The following is an 18,310-nucleotide window of genomic DNA, read 5'->3' on the forward strand; positions in this document are numbered from 1 at the left end:
GCTGGATTCAGAAATTCGAGCCGTTTAAGAAAGAGATCTTGATCATTGAAAGATTTCATTTTTTGTGAGATGAGTTAGTGGGATAGGCTAATGAGGACTGCATAATTTAATTAAGCGGTCTGAATTTCTGAATTCAATTACTCCGAACACAGAAATCAAAAGAGAATTTCAACTTCTATTTGGGGATCCTTCTTGGGTTTAGCCAGCATATTGCAATTTCCCAATGCATGCAGTTTTAGGCTAATAGACAACAACTGAAAGTAGGCTGGTCAGGTGGCTTCTCTAGCAACAGTGTGCTTAAAATGGATCAAAGACTCCGATAGTTTCACGCATGGCTTCTGCATTGCACCATCAAAGCAAAACATCAAAGGGGTGTGATATCCACACACCCTATTTTACTTCTCACACACCTTTTTAATTTTTGGCCGTCGGATCGGATGAATTGAAGAAGATCAACGGACAGAAATTATCAAGGGGTGTGTGAGAAGTAAAATGAAGTGTGTGGATAGCACACCCCAACATCAAAATGTAAATAAAAGGGGTTGTAATTTGTTGTTACCGACAAATATGTAAACAAGGGGGTCACTTTTCCTCGCACTCAGTCCCAAGTCTCAGTTATTTTCGAACTCAGTTTGCACTACAAGTAAAAGATGACTGCCATTGCAAAGGTTAATGAGAGGGTTGTGCTATCAACGCATCTATTTTTACTTCTTATGCATTCATTTCATTTTTTTGCTATGGATCGAAAAAATATTCAATCCGGTAGAACATGGGTCTCCAAAATACGATGTCGTAGGTTCAAATCCCACACAGTGTGATTTCGGCTTCGTCCCAAGCTTCCATTGTTGGGCTTTTTTTTTTTAATTTTCTTTTTAGGAGAATCCATTGTTGGGCTTTGTCATTATACCACTATATATGTATTCTAACACGGGCCGGCGATGGCAAGCGCAGGAATAAGAAACATTTGAAGAAAATTAATGACAAAAAATTAACAAGGGTGTGTAGAAGGTAAAAATAGGTATGTGAATAGCACTATCATAGTGAATCCATGTAAAAATGATTCATGGAAAGGAACTGTTTGGTTTGAGGATCCAATGCTCAAGATTTCGGTGTATAGTACACACTAGAAACTTCTAATAAATAGCGAAAATTCTATTATGTTACAGGATATGACGTACTAGAAGAATGAAATATTAGATGTGCAATTAAGAATTCAATAACCAAGGATCCAATTGACCAAGAATTCCAGTGTATGCTATACGCCGGTGCATATTAAAAAATTTCTTTATATAGCGAAATTTATGCTATACTTTGACGTAGACATACTCTGAATAAATGAATAGATAGACGTGCAACCAATGATTTTGGTTTATACTCTACACCGATACGGTGATATGCATGCTGGTCAAAAGTATTCCTCATGAGGTCAAGCCGTTTAAGTTAATTAAGCTTATGTTAATATATAATAAAAGGGTGATTCAAAGTTAATAAGTTAATAAGGTTCTTGCTTTGTGAGGGTCGGGAGATAATCTATCGTATGCAATCTTACCATTACTTTATAAAGAGACTGTTTCTCTGACTCGATTATGACATTTCGATAACAAAAGAACAACATTTTCATTGCATTAAGACTCATCCTTTTCCATTAATGATATATTAAATTATTTAAATGTCCTCCCTCTCCCATTTAAATCGAACACGTTGGATAGATCAACTTGTAAGCTGATAAGTTAGAACCAACACACAAGGTACGTGGAATTTGGATGGTCTGGGAAGACAATAGACTAACTTGACAACCAAGACTTCTACTTATATAAGTTAACAGATTAATGAGCGGGGAAAGGACATTGCAAGTCAAAAACTTTGAAAAACGTTCCGAAAGAGACCAGAAGAATAAGAAAAAAAGAAGAGGAAGCAAAATAAAGGATGTAATGTTATATTTAGTCAACAAGGATAAGCACAAAATGACATTAGTTTTCAACCATTACAAGGTGACTCAGTAGTTGGGGATGAATTCATGCCCGTATTCTACACGACACGTCTTGAATTTGATTTTTGACACCGGTGAATCACACCATAGTGGCCAGGGAGAGGCTGAAAGCCTCTATGAGTCTTTCTGTCCCTCTGAAATGATGGACTGCCGTGACGAAATCATCAACTGGTCTCATTTATTGGAAAAAAAATGACATTAGTTTTCACATGTTACTTATTTGACATGGGTACTGAAACAATTCATATGGTTTTCCTTACATTTGCTGACACAATTGAAATTATTTTGATTTTCAATATTTGTTGTGTAACACACAAAATAAAAAAGTATGCAAGTTTCTTATCATAAGTAATTTAATACTTGATATTTTTTTTTAAAGTTTGTAACTCAAATGATTAAGAATCTTTACCACATTCAAAGTCTTATGCTCGAATTCCTAACTAGGATTAATTTCTAATTCATTATCTTTCACATTTTTTTACTTCTCCGATTCATGAAATTCATCTTTGAGTCGGTAAACATGAATTTCAAAATTTTTTCTTCCACGATTGAAATTATTTTGATTTTCCATTTTTGTTGCGTAACACACAAGGTGTAAAAAAGTACGTGAGATTCTTAGCCATAAGTAATTTAATACTTGAAAATTTGAGAAAATGTTTCTGATTCAAATGATTAAGAGTATTTACTCATGCATTAAAAATATTAAGTCCAAATCCCTAACCCAAAATTACTTTATAATTCATTACCTTTCATATTTTTGACTTCTCCAATTCATGAACTTCATCATTTTGAGTTGGTAAACATGCTATAATCCGGCGAAGCGCTTTTAGCAAGTGCTTATCAGATAAGCATTTTAAACTGGATCTTAGTCTTGGGTCACACAATTTGTCTCATTTTAAGGCCCAAGGTCCTTCGCCCAAGTTGATCCTTAATTTTTTTTTTTTTCAAACGATAGATTTTGTTAGATTAGATGTTAGACTAGCTACTAACGGGGTTTGAACCCACGCCGTCATACAATGACTCAACGCTTTTCCACCTCTGTAAGGACCACTTGCAAGTTGATCCTGAAAATTAGAGCCAACATTATAATTTTGATATCAGGCCCAAAGCCGAAAGTTGATATCAGGCCCAATACACTTCCCTAATTACTTAATTACCACACCGACCAAGTAAATCAGAAAATCGACCTCAGTTTTTCTCTCTCTTGCAGTTTACCGTATAAGCCCAATTTTCTCATCTCGTTTCTCGACGGAGCGAAAGCGGAACCCTAGCGATCACATCTCAAGCTCTTCGGCTACTTCGCACGCGTCCAGCTCTTAAGCTCTCCAATCAATTTCCGGTTTGATACTAGTCCTGTATCCCCATCTAATTCTTTCTGTTCGCATTAGTGCAATTAGGGTTTTTGATTTGGGGGTTTTGTGGGATTAATTATACTGTATGTCTAGGGTTTCGTAGGCGTTGTCATTGTTCATTGAGTGTTCGATTCATGTCTTGTTTGTTAACACTGTGCACAATTGTGTTTTGGGTTTTCTGCGACCAATAGGTTTTGAATCTTTGATTATGTATGGGTTTTGAATTTGACATCATTTTGTGGATATGTTTCTCTGACTACTGCATACAATACCTGTCATGGAGTATAGTAAAGTTTGAAACTTGATTGCTGTTGTAAGTGGGTTTTTTCATCTGAAAGAATCTCGATTTTCAATTGGTATTTACCTCGTGGACTCTTTCTTTTGTTTTTGATATTGAAAGACATAAAAAAAGTATGTTACTAATGTTGCTGTACTGTTTCGAAGCGACTTCATTTTGTTTTTTACATGTAATTATATAAGTGGTCAACCCATAGATTATTTTGGAAATATTGAATAGCTTTTGCTTTATCACGGTTACTTTATCATGGCTTACCAAACATAAGACTAGGACATGGGGTTCAGGGGTTCAGTGCTGGGTTGGTGTTTATCCCGAGGTTCAGGGGTTCAGTGCTGGGTTGGTGTTTATCCCGAGGTTCAGGGGTTCAGTTCAGGGGTTCAGTGCTGGGTTCAGGGGTTCAGGGGTTCAGTGCTGGGTTGGTTGGGGTTCAGGGGTTCAGTGGTCAACCCATAGATTATTTTGGATATTGTTCATATCGTCGCCTCATTTACTGGTCTCAGACAGTAATTGTGGGAGTAGATATTAGACAAATACCTTATAGGTTCAGCAACTATGGGTGATAGATTTAGGGAACTTCTACCGTGCAGGGTTCTTTACATTTCTAGGTAAAGTGTTATTGTTTGATTAATGAGTTTCATCTTATTCACTTATCCCCATGCATGCAATGCAATATTATATCCTTCTTGCCTTTCCCGGGGTTATGTATTGTTTTGAATTTTTCAGATTGGAGCATCAATCAGGATGATGGACTTCCCTATTATTGCTCCAACTAGTACAGCTTGTAAATTTTTTTTAGTTACACTGGAAGAATTTTACACCGTTTTCTTGTCCTACATGTAATTTAATGAGAAGTTGGGTTAAGAAACAGAATCCATGAAGCTGGGAAAGTGCACTATTTCACTAGCTTTTCCATGATAAAATTCAGAATGTAGTTGTATGATTTATCAATTACGTGAGCCTAGAGACTCATATCTCAATCCCCTACCCTGGATATGGTATATATTTATGCAACTCTGCAAGAGTTAGTGAAAGTAAGTTAACTAAGGGATATGAATTAATTTTCCAGGGTTTTCATTTTTTTTGTTTTTCAATTATGTTAAAGAGGGCTGAGTAAGGTAAATTCATAAATATATGTCAATCTTGCCTGATCCCATGACACAGATGCTTTCTTTATGATAGATGGCAAGCGCTTGGACAAATATGAGCTTTGCAATCGTACATAGGGATATAGAGAGGGAGTGGGAGAAATCATTTTGGACTTATGGGTATTATTTTTATTATGGGAGATTCTTGCTCACTCTCAGAAGATCTATACATCTGCTAAAATTCTGGAGAGGATGAGGAGATCAAATTTTATTTCAATATAAATAATGCTTTGGAGCACTTTTGGAGCAAATGAGCAATGGAGCTTGAGGAGCACGGCTCACCTCGAGGATTGCTCTCTTGGTTTGCTTCATAGTTTGGTTTTGTTTTTCTTTTGATATTGTCAACAGAGTGTATGCAGATGATAATTGGACACTGAAGCTGTAGTGTTATTCTATTTTCAAATTGTTGGACAAAGCATTTATCGGAATTGTTTTTTTTAATGCAGTAAAAAGTTTTGAACTGGAATCTTCTGGTGTCAAAAAATGAGTGGTCGATTTTCTCGCACAATCTATGTTGGCAACCTTCCCTCAGATATAAAAGAATGGGAGGTTGAAGATCTATTCTACAAGGTTTGCATGAAATTTTCCATAGAATTTCGCTTCTTTTTTGTATTTTAGCATAACCAGTGCATTTCATCATGGTGTTTTGAATTATTTCCAGTTTCTGATGCATATGAAAGTACATTCAGTGACTTCCATTCTTAATGTACTTAACAACACATTGCTCAATGTATATGTATGATATGATAGTATTTTTGTTTTGTTTGTGGTGAGGAATGCTCAAGTTAGTAAATCATTCTAAACTGGATTTACTTTTGCAGTATGGCCGCATAGTGGATATTGAACTGAAGATTCCACCACGTCCTCCGTGTTATTCATTTGTTGAGGTACTTATAATGGTTTGATGCATGCATTAAGACCCTGTTGGTTCTCTTATGGATTACTGTGTGTATGTTTGGCCACCACCTGTTATATGATTACTAGTAATCTCTGCATGTGTTTGGTTTTTAGTTTGAAAGTTCTCGGGATGCAGAAGATGCAATAAGAGGGCGTGATGGGTATAACTTTGATGGTTGCCGTTTAAGGGTACTAAAAGATCCCTAGGCTTACTAAAACAATATGTTTGTTCTTTCATGTCTTTGGTTGCTTCATTTATTGATGTCTCCTTTAATCTCAATACAGGTTGAACTTGCCCATGGTGGTAGGGGACCATCTTCAAGTGATCGTCGTAGTGGATATGACCGAGGCAGTGGTGGGGGTCAGTTTGGCGTTTCACGTCATTCTGAGTATCGAGGTGTGTTTTCTAGGATAGTACATTACTAAATGAGTTAAACATGCTTTGCAATTGTCTAAGTAACGTTCAGTTATATATTTTTCTTAATTGTTGTTTATTGCTTGACCCATAATTTCATTTTGTCCAGTTATTGTTCGAAATCTCCCTTCTTCCGCCTCTTGGCAAGACTTGAAGGTGTGGAAACTCTTAGTCACAATTTTGTATTCAAATAATGTCTGCAATATTGGTGTCTTAACTGGTTGTTGATTTCAGGATCATATGCGTAGAGCTGGTGATGTGTGTTTTGCTGAGGTTTCTCGTGACAGTGAAGGTATAGATTTAAGGATCAGAGAATAAAATGTCTACGGTCCTAAGAGCATATTACTTCATCAAAGATCGACATTACTTCAGCTCTGATTACCATGCAGCTGATGTTGGTCCTGAATTTATATGCTTTTAATTTTGTTTCTTCTCACCAAATGGTATTGTTGTTTGTATGCAGGGACTTATGGCTTAGTTGATTATACCAATTCTGATGACATGAAATATGCCGTGAGTTGTTGAAATACAGGACCTTTACCTGCCATTAAGCTTCACGCTAATTCACTTGGTTTTTCTTTTTCCTTTTCAGATCCGGAAGCTTGATGACACTGAATTTAAAAATCCTTGGGCAAGAACTCATATTTGGGTAACTTTTATGTTTATGGAAGTTTTCTTATATATCCTCTCTTTGGGATAGATGTTTCTATGCTTCCTAGACCATCGTAAATCCATGATTTTTGTGTAAAATATCTTTCTTTGTAATCGTGGAATAGGTCTTTTGAGGGGTCTAGAGTAGTTTATGTGCTTAAGCATTACACTAATGATGCTGACAGCTGGACATAGGTGCACTGTAAGAACATTGTCATGTTGTTTGTGCATCAACTGAACAGGTTAAATATTACGATAGGAGCCCCTCAAGGAGCCGTAGTAGAAGTCGTAGCAGAAGCCGGAGTGTAAGAAGGAATCGGAGGTACTGGAGCTGTCCCAGTTCTTTTATTTATTATCTTTTTATCATTATTTTCCTCTGTTTTTCTTGCTTCCATGTGTGCCACATCTTGGGAGTTATTCTGTATTATGCAGCAAGTCGTTGGAGCGATCTGTATCAAAATCGGTATGAAGATCAGTATCAAGATCTAGGTCTGCATCTCCTGTTAAATCTTCCAGGTATGTGGCTTTGTTATACATTTTCCACTAGGTGGTTCTGGTCCTTCAATTCTTGTTTTTGTTTATGATATTTAATGCATGTCTATATTATTGCAGGCCAAGATCAATATCAAGGTCAAGGTCAGAATCACCTCGTCCGGTAAGTGGAATCTCGCTCTGATAAAACAAGTTTGTGTGGCACATAACATTGGAAGGCGATATTTATAAACTTGAAAGTGTAATCCGAAAAACAAAAGCAGGTTTTGCAGGATAGTTTTGGTCTGGGGTAGGATAATAGAATTTTTAGAAATGACCTAGAGCAACTAGCTGTTGTTGCCAGATGCACTCAGACCCATGGAAAGCAAACGTTAAAGAAATACGCCACACCAACTGCTAGCCGCATTATTAAGACATGACAACATTTATGTGATGTCCTTGATGCTTACTTTGAACTTGATCTGTTTTCAGGCGCGGTCGGGTAGTGCCTGATTCTCTGGCAAAGTCATCTTCACGGCTTCCTTGGTGTTAGATGCGAGGATTTGTTATGTCCGACTTGTTGAAAATGTCACTTTTAAGAACCTTAGTTGTGCGGCCAGTATGTGGTTTTTGTAATGCCAAGTGATTTTACATTTAATGGTTGCGTAATGTTGTCGAGAATACTTGGTCTGTTTCAGTCAGGACATCTTCCCCAAGGCTATATCGTCGGATTTTCCGTTGCTTGGTTGTTTTGATTGTGTGCGCCCAAAACAAAACTAAAATCTATTGGTTATGAAGGTTGTGATGCTACATGGTACTTTTTAAGCTCTTACCATTTTGGACTCGCAAGTCTGCTATTTACGTATGTTGGCTAATGGCTATTAGTTTTTTATTTTTTGAATTAAATTTTTACATATTTTACCACCATCGAAAATCTTGCTGAGAGGGGCCTTCGCTAGTGCTTTATCGATGTTTTTGTGTTCTAAGAAACTCCTGTTGGAAAGTGCTTTTGGCTCCTTCAAAAGCAGTTCCAAAATGGAGCTAATTAACTAATTGTCTTGATTATTGGAAATATTTCTGAAGCACTACGTAGTATTGAATGATTGAAAATAAAAAATCCAATTAATTGTAAAAATCAAATCTACTGACTAAAACATCCGTATCATTGAGCCGCGTCCGATTACCTGACTGCTTTATTACGTGAAAATTGTGCCCCCAAAGAAAGTAAAAAGAAAATTGGGGCTGTTGACAATTGCCGTGGTCCATAATTATTTAAAAAACCGTGATAAATTCCTATATAAAACCCCATTTCCAAAAACCCTAGTTTCCTCCATAACCTTTGCTTGTGCGTTGCGCCACCCAGTAAGCGATACAATGTCGACCGCCGAGCTTGCTTACTCCTACGCAGCCATGATCCTTCAGGACGATGGCATGTCGATCACTGTAAGTACTGCTCCTCATTTCCTCCTTTTTACGAATATATACACCTTATAGTTTTATCTATATATTTATTTGTGCAGTTTATATTTAACTTAGGACGTAGGTTTTCGAGTTTCTTTCGTTTATAAATTTGTTTTACGCTGGATTTAAATAGGCTGAGAAGATCGGCGCCTTGGTGAAATCTGCTAATGTGTCAGTGGAGTCATGCTGGCTTGGCCTCTTTGCCAGGCTCGCAGAAAAGAGGAACCTGGAGGATCTTTTTTTGAATGCTTGCGCAACCGGTGGTTCACCTCCGGTAGCCGTGCCCCCTTCTGCTGCTGGTGCAGGTGGTGCTTCCAGCGCCGCTGCCCAACTTTGTCAAGGGGATGATTTTCGGTTGCTGATATTGTGCCCGCTACTTCGATTGCGACTGCCTTTACCCAGGGCGGTAGCGTTGGCTCTGGCTATGACGTAATTTGTACGGAATGTGGCGGTGTTGGGAGCCACTTTGGTGTGCGTGGTGAAGACTGTTTTGAAGGATTGTGATTATTGTGGAGCGAGTGGCCATTGGTTTGTTGAATGCCAGAAACATGCCACATTAAAAAATCTAAGATTTCTTATGTACAAGTGAAGAAAATATAAGTAAATTGTAGTACTAAGTAAATAATTGTACTTTCTTATAATGGAGAAAATAGAGTTTGAGGGTCGCATAATCTTAAAATATAGTTGGACCGATGGAGTTGATATGTCATAGATCTAAGGGTTAGTTTGAGATTATTATGCAAGTGTTTGGTAAACTATAATGCTAAAAGTATATTTAGCAATAAAAAAAAAGACAGGTATTATATCAATTTGAAAGTTTCATTAAAGAATACTGTTTACCCGCCTTCTATGAAAAAAACTTTTTTGAGAAGCATGATTAGAGCTGCTTCTGATTTTTGTTGTTTTAAACTCACGATTTTGAAAAGAAAAAAAATACTTTTTTTTTCTTTTACCAAACACAATTTTAGCTCTAAGTTTTTTAAGAAGCTGATTTTCAAAAAAAAATTGAGCAACACCAAACAAACCTTGACGTAGACTATTCATAATTTATATTCGTGTCATCATCATCAATTTGATATGATCACGTGGCGTGGGGATAGAAATGTGGTGAAGTGGTTAATGGTCCTGATCATGAATAATACTAAGTAATACTAAGGAGTCTTAATTTTGTAAACTAAATAACATAGAAATTGATGATTAAATTATTGTTTAAGTGTTTTTTTTCTTTTCGTATTGCTTAAATGTTAATTAACGTGCTTATTTCTTATTCGTAACACATCATTTAATTTGCAAATTTAATTTCCTAGTATTACTCTTAATAAATAATGATATGTGATTAGCATTTCTGGTACGTACGAATCTCATCCAGAAGCCACTAGAATTTGGACACGACATCATCCTCGCACTCTTCCGAAACTTCTTTCAGCTATGCATATAGATGGAGTAGTGTCTCCCCTTCTATTCACATCTCCTTCCCTTCCCTTTCACACATTGTTTTTTTATCTTATTGTCTCTATACACATTCAATATAAAATGTAAATATAACTTAACCGTATCTGTTTTAAATAAGAGGAAAGGAAATAAAAAAAGATTAGGTGGGGACTCCTCCACCCATATAGATAGAGTCGACAAAAAATATCACAACTTCATGTAATCACAACATGTTAGACCGAACAAATGCGATTTGAGCCATGCACGTGGTAACTCGTACCAAACGTCCTCCTAATTCCCACCGACCTTCTTGTCGGCTCTCTCATCTGCTCTCACTTCCCTGACCCCTTTAAGTACCCGATTCTATTCGTTTCTTTGCTGCAAATAAGTCAAGAATCAGATCAGAGCCGTAGATTTTCTTGATCAAGGTGACAGCAATGTACGATGATGTCCTTGGATACGATTCAGAAGCTGGGATGGAGCTTCTCCAAGAACGGGAAGCCCCAGGCCGAGTAAAATACTTGCATTAGTTCAGCAGCGGCGGTGGCTGCGGCAGAGCACGGTGGTAAACAAGCGCAGCAGCAAGGACGGCAGCGGAGGATGATGCCGTCAACATTGCCGAGGTTTGCTCCGGAACTTGACGGGGTGCACTGTTTCGAAACCATTCTTCCTTGCTAAATCCAAAATCAAATCTGTCGCTGTCTGTGCATGTTGTCTTTTTGTTGTAGCTTTGCACAAGAAAAGTTGTAATCATCGTTTGTAACGTGATGATTAATCAATGTATGCACTACAAATTGCCAACGTAATATTATTAAAATCATAATTTTGAAAGTTTAATGAATTAATTAAAGTCTGCAAGTCCAAAGTTGCTTACCATGGAAAGAATCGGATGCATGTGGATTGGGATTTGGATGTGGTATGTGGATTTGGATGTGGTTGGCGGCACGTCCGATAGTGGCGGGGTCACCGACTCTTCCACTTTAACCCATGTAACACTCCAAAAGCTAACCTCAAGAATCAGATTAATCGAATCGGATCATTACCTTAAGTCGGGGTTAGTTAATTTTGGAAGATTTTAAATGAATGAGCGTTTTTAGGGAAGATATTTTTCGTTCTAAAAACACCACAGTTATGTGTTTCTTGCAGGAAACACTTCAAGTGATATTTTACGATTAACTTGCATTTTTGTTAAGGATAAAGGAGGAGGGGGAGGGCGTCAGGTAGTCGACAGCCGGCACTCCATGATCACGTCGAATCCTTATGAAAATGAATCCAGAACAAAATCGCGCTAAAGCTAGGGCGTCACGCGTAAGTGGCGCGCTGTGTGGCCCGAGCACAGTGATAAGTGAGCAAGGGTCGCTGTATCTCCATCGGCACCCGGATGCAGTGTTAAATGAGCAAGGGGGCCATAGAAACTTCTTTTCGAATGACTCCACTCAAAGTTGTTTGGGAGCATATGCTCCTATCAACTTTACCCGGGACACACAAAAGAAGTACTTTGATCCTATTAGACGGGGGAGGGTGAAGAAGTTAGGACAGAAGGGTAGAGTTCAAGAGAGCAAAATGCGTTTAGGAACGTGGAATATAGGAACCTTAACGGGAAAATCTATGGAAGTAGTGGAAGTTATGGTGAGGAGAAGGATAAATATTATGTGCCTACAAGAAACTAAGTGGGTTGGTAGTAAGGCAAAGGATCTAGAAAACTCAGGGTTTAAACTTTGGTATTCGGGCACAAATAGAACGAGAAACGGTGTTGGCATCATCGTGGACAAGACCTTGGTACAAGATGTTGTAGATGTCAAGAGGGTAGAAGATAGAATCATGGCAATCAAGATTGTAATAGGACAAGAACTTATCAATGTGATTAGTGCGTACGCACCTCAAGTAGGGTTGGATACGAGTTCGAAGGAGAATTTTGGGAAGATCTTGGAGACTTGGTGCAAGGAATTGCTCATACGGAGAAGTTATTTATAGGAGGAGATTTAAATGGACACGTGGGCAGGGAGACAGGCAACTATGGAGGTTTTCATGGTGGCCATGGTTTTGGGGAGAGAAACGAGGATGGGGAAACTATCTTGGATTTTGCAATGGCATATGATCTCTTCTTAGCCAACACCTTCTTTAAGAAGAGAGAAGAACATGTGATCACCTACAAGAGTGGGTCGTAAAAAACACAAATAGATTTTCTTCTAATGAGGAAAGGGGATCGTATAACTTGTAAGGATTGCAAAGTTATACCAGGAGAGAGCGTGGCTAATCAACATCGCTTGTTGGTGATGGATGTACATATCAAAAGAGTAAGACAAAAGAACAAGACTTGGAAGTGCCCAAGGACTAGATGGTGGAATCTAAAAGAAGAAAAACAAGCAATTTTCAAAGAGAAGGTAATCACCCAATGTGTGTGGGATAGAGAGGGGGAAGCTAGCCAAATGTGGGATTCCATGGCTAGTTGTATCCGAAAAGTAGCAAAAGAGGTATTAGGAGAGTCCAAGGGCTTTGCCCCACACCAAAAGGAATCTTGGTGGTGGAATGAGGATGTACAAACAAAGGTGAAGGCTAAGAAGGAATGTTGTAAAGCCTTATACAAGGAGAGGACCGATGAAAATGGTGAAAGGTATAGAAAAACGAAGCAAGAGGCGAAGAAAGCTGTCAGAGAAGCTAAGTTAGCGGCTTACGACGATATGTATAAACGACTAGATACCAAAGAAGGAGAGTTGGATATCTATAAACTATCTAGAGCAAGGGAAAAGAAGACAAGGGACCTAAACCAAGTGAGGTGCATCAAGGATGAGGATGGAAAGGTTCTTGCTACAGAGAACGCGGTTAAAGACAGATGGAGAGGTTATTTTCATAATCTCTTCAATGAAGGACATGAAATGAGTGCTTCTTTAGGGGAGTTGAGTAACTCAGAAGAGTGTAGAAACTACTCTTTTTATCGTCGAATCCGGAAGGAAGAAGTGGTTGTAGCTTTGAAGAAGATGAAGCATAAAAAAGCAATAGGCCCAGACGATATACCAATCGAAGTGTGGAAACTTTTGGGAGAGACAGGTATAACATGGCTCACTGACCTTTTCAATAGGATTTTGAAAACGAAGAAGATGCCAAATGAGTGGCGAACGAGCACTTTGGTGCCTATCTACAAGAATAAGGGCGACGTACAAAATTGCATGAACTATAGGGGTATTAAGCTAATGAGTCATACAATGAAGCTCTGGGAGAGAGTCATTGAGCATAGATTGAGGCAAGAGACACGGGTTTCGGACAACCAATTCGGGTTCATGCCAGGGCGCTCAACCATGGAGGCAATCTATCTCTTACGAAGATTGATGGAAAGATATAGAGATGGGAAAAAGGATTTACACATGGTCTTTATAGATTTGGAAAAAGCGTATGATAGGGTCCCAAGAGACATTCTTTGGAGGATTTTAGAGAAGAAAGGAGTACGAGTAGCATATATCCAAGCTATAAAGGATATGTATGAAGGAGCAAAGACTGCCGTAAGAACTCATGAAGGACAAACCGAAAGCTTTCCCATAACTGTAGGATTACATCAAGGCTCATCCTTAAGTCCTTACCTTTTTGCGTTGGTAATGGATGAGTTAACAGGACATATTCAAGATGATATTCCTTGGTGTATGCTTTTCGCAGACGATATAGTGTTGATAGATGAAACTCAGGAAGGGGTAAATGCAAAGCTTAACCTTTGGAGAGAAGTGTTGGAATCTAAAGGTCTTCGCCTAAGCCGATCAAAGACTGAATATATGGAGTGCAAGTTCAGTGCAAATGGAGGCCAAAACGAGTTAGGGGTGAGGATCGGAGATCAAGAAATACCAAAGAGCGACCGTTTTCGTTACCTAGGATCTATCTTGCAAAAGAACGGAGAATTAGATGGAGATGTCAACCATAGAATACAAGTTGGATGGATGAAGTGGAAGAGTGCATCCGGCGTGTTATGTGACCGCCGTATGCCATTGAAGCTCAAGGGAAAATTTTATAGGACGGCAATAAGGCCGGCGATGCTGTATGGCACAGAATGTTGGGCGGTGAAACATCAACACGTACACAAAATGGGTGTAGCGGAGATGAGGATGCTTCGTTGGATGTGTGGGCACACGAGAAAGGATAAGATTAGGAATGAGGATATCCGGGGTAAAGTAGGAGTAGCCGAAATTGAAGGAAAGATGAGAGAAAATCGGTTACGGTGGTTTGGACATGTGCAAAGAAGGCCTACTGACGCTCCGATTAGAAGATGCGACTATGGGACAGAGGTTCAGGGCCGAAGGGGTAGAGGAAGACCTAGGAAAACTTTGGAAGAGACTCTAAGAAAAGACTTAGAGTACTTGGATCTAACGAAGGACATGACACAGGATCGAGCACAATGGCGTTCTAAGATTCATATAGCCGATCCCACTCAGTGACTTGGATTTTCCAAGTCTCCAACCGAGAAGTTTTCCTCACTCGGAAAATTAAGGGAACACTACCCCAATCTACATGCTCCACTCAGAAAGCTTCAACATACAAGCTTCAACAAAAGAAAATTCAAAGAACTTAGCGAAGAAGGCTTTGGTGTATCTAACACAATACGTTGAAATGAAGGAAAGCTTATTTATTGATATCCCCGATAAGCTACAAATATGTACATATACATGAGTCAAAATAAACACACAAGAGGGAGCCTTCACAAAGGTTGCTTAGGAGAAGTCTCAGCAGTCGGTAGAGCCCCAGAAAGAGAAGGCACCTGAGGGGGATCATTTGGAGCCTCAGTACTGGATAGAACCCTAGAAGGAGGAGGCATCAGAGGTTGATCATTTGGAGCTTCATTACGCGGTACAGCCCCAGAAGACGAAGGCAATAAATGCCTTTGGAACAAACCCACAAATCTCTGATGATCAAGTAAAACCTGACCATCAGTTTCCTTCATCTGGTCAAGCTTCCTCTTCATGTTTGTAGCATAGTCATGTGCGAGCCGGTGCAACTGTTTATTCTCATGCTTGAGCCCTCTAATCTCCTGTTTGAGACTCATCACTTCAGGCGCCAATGATTCAACTTGGCGGGTTCGAGCAAATAGGCGTTGGGCCATATTAGACACAGAACCTGCACACTGAACACTGAGAGCCAGCGAATCCTTAACAGCTAACTCATCAGACCGTTTGGAAAGTAGTCTGTTATCTTTGGGAGTGAGAAGGTTCCTGGCCACCACCGCAGCGGTCATATCATTCTTCATCACGGAATCCCCAACGGTAAGAGGACCAGTAGGGGAGATGAAGGATGGGCGCCATATGTTGTCTGGAGAAGGCGGGGCTGCCTCTTCAACAAGGTTCAAGTCAAAACGACGATCGGAGGGGCCAGACATTTTCAAAGGTGTTGAAGAGAGAAGAGGTCGGACAAATCAAGATCTTAGAAGTGCAAGAATGAAGCTTCTACTGGTGGAGATTCAAGTGTGCTTTGGAACTTAATGCCAGCCCCTATAAAAATCTGCACTCGACGGAGCTTCAGAAATCGAATAGGCGCCTGCTCAGAAATTGAAGAGGCGCCTGCTCAGAAATCGAAGAGGCGTTTGCTTTCTCAAAAGCTGGGCTGCTTAGAGATCACGAGGGTTGATCTCAGAAATCGAAGAGGCGTTTGCTTTCTCAAAAGTTGGGCTGCTCAAAGACCTCGAAGGCTGATCTCAGAAATCGAAGAGGCGCTCGCTTTCTCAAAAGCTGGGCTCCCCAGAGACCACGAGGGCCGATCTCAGAAATCGAAGAGGCACCTACTTTTCCAGCCTTGTCAGCACCTGTCACACGCACACTCAGCTTTGCGGAAATTATGGGCATTCTGTCGAAGACTTCTGGGGAAGTAGAAAACACATGAATCTTACTGTTCAATCACCCACTTCCCACACGCAACAATAGCTCATGGGTACCACAGATAACTTTGCCAAAGTTCTCTGCCAAAGTTGAGCACGTGAAGCTTGCAGCTCCCACTACATCGCTCTGACCAAAAAGGGTAAAAGAATAGCAAAGAAACAGCACTAACAAAGTTTAGACCCATAAATTTTGAAGGTCTAACTACCATATTATTACCCACAAGGGTAAAGGAACAGTACCACTGCTGGATAATTGGAAAGTCCCTGTGTGTCAACCTCTGTGCTTCGTGGCAAGGTAGACTAGCAAACATGCCCAACCTTTACTCACATTCGAGAAAACACTCCCAATAAGATTGCTTGCTCCAAAATCGAAGAGGCACCGTCCTCCGAATCTCGAGAGCCAGACTCCCAACATGACTACTTTCTTAAAAATCGAAGAGAGGGTAAAGGAATAGTACCATTGCTGGATAATTGGAAAGTCCCTATGTGTCAACCTCTGTGCTTCGTGGCAAGGTAGACTAGCAAACATGCCCAACCTTTACTCACATTCGAGAAAACACTCCCAACAAGATTGCTTGCTCCAAAATCGAAGAGGCACCGCCCTCCGAATCTCGAGAGCCAGACTCCCAACATGATTACTTTCTCAAAAATCGAAGAGACACTGCTCCCCGAATCTTCGAGAGCCAGACCCCCAGCATGATTACTTTCTCAAAAATCGATGAGGCATCGTTCTCCGAATCAATCGAAGAGGCGCTCGCTTTCTCAAAAGCTGGGCTGCTCAGAGACCACGAGGGCCGATCTCAGAAATCGAAGAGGCACCTACTTTTCTAGCCTTGTCAGCACCTGTCACACGCATACTCAGCTTTGCAGAAATTATGGGCATTCTGTCGAAGACTTCTGGTGAAGTAGAAAGCACATGAATCTTACTGTTCAATCACCCACTTCCTACACGCAACAATAGCTCATGGGTACCACAGATAACTTTGCCAAAGTTCTCTGCCAAAGTTGAGCACGTGAAGCTTGCAGCTCCCACTACATCGCTCTGACCAAGAAAGGTAAAAGAATAGCAAAGAAACAACACTAACAAAGTTTAGTCACATAAATTTTGAAGGTCTAGCTACCATATTATTACCCACAAGGGTAAAGGAACAGTACCACTGCTGGATAATTGGAAAGTCCCTGTTTGTCAACCTCTGTGCTTCGTGGCAAGGTAGACTAGAAAACATGCCCAACCTTTACTCACATTCGAGAAAACACTCCCAACAAGATTGCTTGCTCCAAAATCGAAGAGACACCGTCCTCCGAATCTCGAGAGCCAGACTCCCAACATGATTACTTTCTCAAAAATCGAAGAGACACTGCTCTCCGAATCTCGAGAGCCAGACCCCCAGCATGATTGCTTTCTCAAAAATCGAAGAGGCATCGTTCTCCAAATCTCGAGAGCCAGATACCACAGACCACTTTTTCAAAGTGCTCTGACAGAGTTAAAACATGTGAAACTGGCAGCTCCCACTACCGTGTTATGACCAAGCAGGGTAAAGGAATAGCATTACTACTTGTTAGGGAGACTCCTATATATGTCGACCTCCATCCCCAACAGACAGGCAGACCTGCAAAAATGCTCAACCCTTCACCATATCTGAGAGGGCACTCCCAACGAAGCCTTTCGAAATATTCTGCTTTCTTTCCCCCCGATAATACCTCTGCAAACAAGCTATACTAGAGCAAGAATATCTCATATCATCAGGGTTAAAAGCAAGAGTATCCCATATCATGCTTTTTCCCTGTCTTTTCCTTTGGCCTTGTTTTTACCTGCAAGACAAGGAGAAAGAGAGCAATCAGTCAGCACTTGGAATCAAGCTTCCAGCCAGGAACTTACTGCCTGGAACCCCTTACCTGATTACTTACCTGGCATTGCTCTCGAGTACTCATCTTCAACATCTTATGTTTCCAGGGAAGATTCCGCATCTGCTTGAGGAACAGATAGGGCAAGTGCGAAGGATACAAGGAAGCATGTGGAGACAAGCGTAACAGCACACGTGCCGATACATCCATTACTCTGTCAAAAGCAAAAGTATCCCATATCAGCAGGGTGGAACGTACTCTAGATTTGATGGACTTGTTTTGACCCTCAAATTCTTCAGTCGGCCTTATACTCTGGAGGAAACCAGAAAACCCTCCAGCTCAGTTCAAGAATAAGCCTGTGGAAAGTTACTTCTTCAAAAGCAAAAGTATCTCATATCATCTCTTCTCATTTTTCTTCTCTTTATCCTTCATGCTACTGCAAGATGGGGAGAAGGTGACCAATCAGTTGGAGCTCTGATTGCTTACCTTGTCTGTCACCTCTTTCA

At 40.0% G+C, this 18,310-nt stretch overlaps 2 protein-coding genes across 10 annotated transcripts; both read left to right on the top strand.

The window, feature by feature from the left end:
• The first annotated feature begins 3,157 nt into the window (after nt 1-3,157).
• LOC103410327 (serine/arginine-rich splicing factor SR34A-like) lies at nt 3,158-8,051 on the top strand. 9 transcript variants are annotated; one of them, XM_070825035.1, is made up of 15 exons: nt 3,182-3,329; nt 4,364-4,671; nt 4,820-5,086; nt 5,232-5,355; nt 5,607-5,672; nt 5,797-5,871; nt 5,968-6,079; nt 6,207-6,253; nt 6,332-6,389; nt 6,561-6,610; nt 6,690-6,746; nt 6,991-7,070; nt 7,181-7,264; nt 7,361-7,403; nt 7,712-8,051. In XM_070825035.1, exons 4-13 carry the CDS (start codon nt 5,269-5,271, stop codon nt 7,215-7,217), a joined length of 669 nt encoding a protein of 222 aa, XP_070681136.1. In that variant the 5' UTR covers nt 3,182-3,329; nt 4,364-4,671; nt 4,820-5,086; nt 5,232-5,268; the 3' UTR covers nt 7,218-7,264; nt 7,361-7,403; nt 7,712-8,051. The 9 variants fall into 9 exon arrangements, with proteins under 9 accessions (XP_070681135.1, XP_070681132.1, XP_070681136.1 ...); XM_070825036.1 differs by having other exon boundaries at nt 3,187-3,329; nt 4,364-4,421; XM_070825031.1 differs by lacking the exon at nt 4,364-4,671 and having other exon boundaries at nt 3,162-3,329.
• A 455-nt stretch (nt 8,052-8,506) lies between these two features.
• On the top strand, nt 8,507-9,359 carry LOC103410325 (large ribosomal subunit protein P1-like). The gene is made up of 2 exons (XM_008349043.4): nt 8,507-8,662; nt 8,814-9,359. The coding sequence occupies exons 1-2, from the start codon at nt 8,594-8,596 to the stop codon at nt 9,111-9,113; spliced, it is 369 nt and encodes a 122-aa protein (XP_008347265.1). The 5' UTR covers nt 8,507-8,593; the 3' UTR covers nt 9,114-9,359.
• Nucleotides 9,360-18,310: the final 8,951 nt, after the last annotated feature.

The sequence above is a fragment of the Malus domestica genome, chromosome 07, assembly GCF_042453785.1.
Source record: "Malus domestica chromosome 07, GDT2T_hap1".
Taxonomy (NCBI): domain Eukaryota; kingdom Viridiplantae; phylum Streptophyta; class Magnoliopsida; order Rosales; family Rosaceae; genus Malus; species Malus domestica.